Source organism: Ciona intestinalis, chromosome 1 (genome assembly GCF_000224145.3).
Source record: "Ciona intestinalis chromosome 1, KH, whole genome shotgun sequence".
In the NCBI taxonomy this organism is placed as follows: Eukaryota; Metazoa; Chordata; class Ascidiacea; order Phlebobranchia; family Cionidae; genus Ciona; species Ciona intestinalis.
Genome location: NC_020166.2, coordinates 5,116,815 through 5,122,814, shown reverse-complemented (window position 1 = coordinate 5,122,814; position 6,000 = coordinate 5,116,815). Strand labels below are relative to the sequence as shown.

General features: G+C 32.4%; 1 protein-coding gene across 1 annotated transcript in view; it reads right to left on the bottom strand.

Annotated features, from left to right (window-relative positions):
* LOC100184683 (granulins-like) overlaps nucleotides 1–5,527 on the bottom strand; it is an 8,617-nt gene extending 3,090 nt beyond the window's left edge. Inside the window, exons 1-8 of the mRNA XM_026836526.1 lie at nucleotides 5,333–5,527; nucleotides 3,719–3,810; nucleotides 3,134–3,248; nucleotides 2,615–2,733; nucleotides 2,373–2,490; nucleotides 1,280–1,398; nucleotides 197–314; nucleotides 5–79 (exon numbers count right to left, since the gene is read on the bottom strand). Coding sequence (XP_026692327.1) covers nucleotides 5–79; nucleotides 197–314; nucleotides 1,280–1,398; nucleotides 2,373–2,490; nucleotides 2,615–2,733; nucleotides 3,134–3,248; nucleotides 3,719–3,810; nucleotides 5,333–5,453 — 877 coding nt within the window. The 5' untranslated portion in view covers nucleotides 5,454–5,527. The remainder of the gene's footprint in view (nucleotides 1–4; nucleotides 80–196; nucleotides 315–1,279; nucleotides 1,399–2,372; nucleotides 2,491–2,614; nucleotides 2,734–3,133; nucleotides 3,249–3,718; nucleotides 3,811–5,332) is intronic.
* Nucleotides 5,528–6,000: the final 473 nt, after the last annotated feature.

The window sequence follows — 6,000 nt, the reverse complement described above, 5'->3', positions numbered from 1 at the left end:
TTACAACAAGTGTTACCATCTGGACAAGCAGAATGACCATCGGGACATTGAACCATACCAACATTTAATGTAACCGCTTCTGGTAATAAAATAAATAATCTTTTTAGTAAGAAATAATTGCAAACAGACACTTTAAAAAAGAATTAATGACATTTTAGCATAAATTATAGGAAAAATATTATTAAATTTAATCCACCTTGCTTCTCCATCCATGGTACAACTGATAAAGAATCTTGTTTAAGGCAAGTTCCACTGCCAACATTACAAGAATAACCTTGTGGACAACAATGTACATGATCTGAGCAACAAACTGCCTGTAAATAACAACATTCGATTTATAACTGATTTATATAACTTGTACAAATCTTTAGTAAAATTTAGGATTTTTAATTTTCAAGTAATTTTTACTAGAAAATGTATTATTCTTAAATGCTGTAGGAAAATTTTAAAAATTTTATCAGAAAACATAAACAAATGACACGATTTTATTGTTTAGTTACCAAAATTAAAAAGTAGTGAATTGTTTAGACGAAGTGGCCCAAAATTGGAGAGAAATTACTTTAATCTGAAATCTAGGATTCTCAAATTTGTTAAAAACAACATAATAACAAAGAAATAAGAAACATCAGAAAATGTTACATTTGAAAGTAAAAATAACGATCAAGTTACAAATAATAATTTTTTGGAAAAAGTTTGTGATTTTTTTGTGTTATTGCAGTGGTTCTTAAACTGGGGGGCATGAAAAACCTGAAAGGGGGCACGAAAAACAATAAAATAAAGTGTTACGGATCCTTTCAAGTTTTAAAGTGGATTTTTCAATGTAGTCTTGAAAAAAAAAGGCCAAAGGACGAACCATGTGAAGCTAAAACACGGCGCAGGTAAAAGTTAAATTAAAAAGCAAACATTCAAGCCTGTTTTTAAACCTTTTACTCATGCTAAATGATATGCTATTTTATTTCACATTTGCGTTGATCGCAAAATGTGTTTTACGCAATATTAAAGATATCGTCAACCAAGTAGCCGCATTTTAAAGCATGTTTAATATGCTAATTATTTGTATTCAGTGAATCACTATGTTGTCAGGTTTGGCTGTGGTGGATCATGGCAAAAAATAATTGAACACCACTGTAATAATTTAACAAAAAGGAGGGCATGAGTTTTGTTGTGATCTTCATTGGGGGGCGTGCTTTAAAAATTCTGTAAACCCATGTGTGTAAAAAACTTGAGAATCAGAGTTTTAAAGGTGTATGAAAAATTGAAATTAAAATTGTCGACTCACTTTAGGTTGTGGGCAACAACCATATGCACCAGATGCTAGCTTACAACAAGTGTTACCATCTGGACAAGCAGAACGACCATCAGGACATTGAACCATACCAACATTATATGCAACCGCTTCTGTTGAAGCAAGTTATTCTGTTTAGTAAGACTGCGATAATTGAAATTGTAAACAGAAATCTTACAAGTAAAATTACATTTCTTTAAAAATGATGTAAATATATATATATATTATATTAAGAGTAAGACTTGTGCAAAAAGTGACTTTTATGACACCATTTATCATAACCTGATTTTTTACAGACTCAGCTTAATCATGGTGCACAACACAATTATGATGAGACATAGACAACTGTTTATGCTGCAATCAGCAGAAATTCAAGGATCCGAGTTTTATATACAGTTTATAAAAACTTTCAGTATTTTGCAATTTATATACAGTTTATAAAAACTTTTCAGTACTTTTGCGGTATAAATATTAAACATGTCCATAATTATAAAAAGTTTAGGTGACCATTAACTACATTATACCCGATAAAGGAACTAGTATTATTATGTAAATGCATTATCATATGAAAGAAAGACCTTAACTTGACTCTACTGCGTAATATAAGTGTGTGTGCAACTGTGCATGTGACTGTTCAAAACATAAACATTAATTCAAACAATCCATGTGTGCTGGCGTGATTGACCCAACACCAACTTCCTGCTGGATCATGAATCATGCGTGATTGACAGTTTCATAAACAATACTCCTTCACAGGTATAGGTGTCTTTTTTGGGTTTGCATTTGTTTAATTTACAAAAAAAAATTGGTTGTGATGAAAATTAAACAATAATAAATAATTAAACTGGTAAATGAGCATTTAGTGTGTGTGGCGCAAATATAAATCTTTTATTGTGTGTGTTGATTAATTGCATTTAACTTGCTCTTATAAAAACAAAAGTGTGTTTTGGGAGTAAAAAAATATTCCTGCCGGTGATATTATAATTCTCAACTAATACTCACAATAACCTTACATGCTATGCACTAGAATATGTCGACTAATTTTTTAAAATAATTTCTCGAAAAAATACATCAGTTAATTATCCACCTTGCTTCTCCATCCATGGTACAACTGATAAAGAATCTTGTTTAAGGCAAGTTCCACTGCCAACATTACAAGAATAACCTTGTGGACAACAATGTACATGATCTGAGCAGCATACTGCCTGTAAAAAACAACAACCAGTGTAAAAACACATTTATACATATATACACATTTAAAAAACACTGAAAACCATGTAATTCGATGTTAAACATTAAAAAAGTTCAAATGTGTAATTGTTGACTTACTTTAGGTTGTGGGCAACAACCATATGCACCAGATGCTAGCTTACAACAAGTGTTACCATCTGGACAAGCAGAACGACCATCAGGACATTGAACCATACCAACATTTAATATAACGGAGTCTAATAATGAAATTATAAGAATATTTGTGTACTAATATACAACTAAGTTGTATTAATTTTCAGATAGTCATACGCAGTATAACAAGTTACCGTGATCCGACCAAAGTCCACACACAACAGAATTGTGCAGTTAAATATACAGAAGAAATACTTACTGACTGACACTGCATTTTTAATTCCTTGATGTGCCAATCACTTATTAACTTGTATTATATTTGAATAGCCAATGCAATTGTTGTTTTGTATGGAATATGATAACACAATCCGTTACAGCTGGTTTAGTAGAGTACAATGGCAATGTAAAGTGAAAGTAACCTACTGTACATGTCATGTCGTACACAAAATGTAAACTAAAATACTTTCCTACTTGCTATACAAAATATATTGCAGTCATTTTAACCTGTTAACATGATTGGCTGTACTTGTACATCCAAGGCCATGTCACATGTGGAATTTTGAACATTGCATTTGTAATTATGTGGACAGCAATGCTTATCATCCTTGCAACAAACAGCCTGTATATTAAAATAAAACAAATTGTGCCAATATATTCATATTTATGTAAAACAGAACACAAGTATTTGTAAATTGATACATATTATAACAAAATTGTACTAATAAAATACTTAACTTTTTATCTTAAAACATACCTATATTAACATATTAGTAAAGTGCGAGTTTCAAAAAAGGACATGTTCAGACTCATTCTCAATAGTAGTATAATAAGCTTTAGTCCAAAAACCAAATAGACTTTTCAATTTCTTAAATGTTTTCCATCATATTCATATCCTAAAGTGTAAGGTCACATTACTGTGATAAAACTGTATCATTTTTTACCAAACAGGCATATATATAGGTTATAATGTTATATATTAATATATCATATGTATAATAAATTCCAGTAAGAAACATAAAAGCTTTTAAGGAACTGTTATGTATATTAATATTTAATTATTCTTTAAGAATACAAAGTATATATATTTACATTTGGATGAGGACAGCAACCATACTGACCAGTTGACAACTTGCAGCAAGTGCTTCCAGAAAAACACTCGGACCTTCCATCTGGACAAAGAACTGTAAAAAAGATTTGTAAATAAAATGTGAGTACCAGAAACTTTTGGGGGATTTACTGATCATTTAAAAGTGGAATAGATGTCAAAATCTTAAAATTTAAGAACAGTTGATTAATATCAACTACCAAAAATTGACATCCCTTAAAATGAAGCGCAACAATTCGGTGTAAACCAAGGGCATAGCTAGCCTGAAATTTTGGTGGGGGCCAAATGTTTTACGGTTGTATTTTGGGTTTGAAAAACCTCCCAATTACAACACAAAACACGGGGAGGCGTACTGTGAATGGCATTTATTTTTCACAATTACGCCGCATGAAAACACAACGATCTACAACTACATTTAAAACTCCATTCGTTGCCTGCCATTTTTGTCACAAAATTTGAGATTTGTTTTTCATAGCTAGCAGGTAGACTGTTTATTACGAAATAGTATGGATTCACACGTGAGTTCATCCATCATATTAGCGATCGTTTGACCTGGCAACTAATTACGACATAAAAGGATTTCACACGGCGATTATTTGCGTCATAATAGGGATTGGCACCTCATCATTTAGCATGTGTAAGAAATTTAAAAACACATGGGACTATACAAAGAAGACGGAAAATTTTTTCCGCTAGAGGCGGTAATTATTTAAAATAAAAAATACGGAAAAAACGAACAAAACAGCACTACAAAGTGTTAATAAGTGTAAAACAAATTAATTAAATAATAAAAATACCTTTCTAAATACATAAAACACTAGTAAGAACATTTTTCCCACATTAGGTCGGTTATATACGCTCTTTCGTTGTGTTTACTGTCGTCGAGTCTGTGGTGTAGCGGTTTGCGTGCGGTCGTGAACTCTCTTTGTTTCATTTTTACCGAGTTCGAGTCCCGCACAGTGGAATACTTTTTTTATATATTTTTTTCAAGTTTTTTTTGTTTGACGAGTTAGGGGTTAGGGGTTAGTGTTAGGGGTTAGAGGTTAGGGGTTAGTGTTAGGGGTTAGTGTTAGGGGTTAGTGTTAGGGGTTAGAGGTTAGGGGTTAGTGTTAGGGGTTAGGGGTTTATATCTTATGTGTATAAACCGTGAAACCAACTGCTCCCCATAAAATAGAGAAACGAATTTGTCATCGTCTCCTAGCGGAAAAATTTTTCGGTCTTCTCTGTATAGCTCCATGTTTTAAAAACAGGCTTAAATGTTTTCTTTTTTTTCTTTTAATTTGAAAAAAGATCCGGAACCGGATCGAGATCCCCCATTTGAACATCACTGTTTAGCATGTGTAACACTGTATTTTATTTTTTTACCAATAACATTACTGTAAAACTCAAAATTCGGTGGGGGCCATGGCCCCTCAGGCCCCCCCTTGGCGACGCCCATGGTGTAAACAAATAACCAATGATGCCCCAGTATTTTACTGTTTATAATTATATATTAAATTAAAATATTCACTTAAAACTTGATGTGAACTTTCACAGACACAGGCACAGTCCTATTCCATTGCAGTTAAAGAAGTTACTAACTAAAAGAAACACAATACCTGTGGCTGTGTCATACTCTGGTCTTAAAATTCTTTTTAAACCGAAGTTTGAAACTTGGCCATTTGATGAAGTGCTGAAGCTAGACAGAACTATACAAGTTAAGATGAAGTACAAATTCATATTTACTTCTGTTTAAACAACAAATGATGTAGCCTATATACTTAGTTTTAACGGCAATACCTGCAATAATAGATAAAATATGAATGCTTAGCGACCAATCTCGAATAAAACTCTGAATTGCTCCACTGGCCACTGCTACAATCAGAAAATGTCCTACTTCTGCAATCTTTATAAACAAATAGTAGCGGTATTCTCTTAGGTACAAGAGAGAAGAGTTTCAATGATTGGGCACGTTTGTTACGACTTTAACGGGGCATATCAACGAAAAGTCGAAAGAAATGCTTAAATGAGAGGTTAAAAATAGGTTACAACAGTAGTCATAAACAAAGTTGGTAGAGACCATGAATACTAATTAAATGTACTGTTATGCCTTCTTCAAATGAGAAGCTGTGACACCACAGCCCAGTCACACCCCAGAATCTTACCGTATTCAAGTAGAATATAAATAACATGGTTAATTTGTACTAGTAAAAACATAACTTTAATTTGTACAAGTAAAAACACAAACTGCGATATTTCAAACGGACGTTAACTGCTCTCTATATGC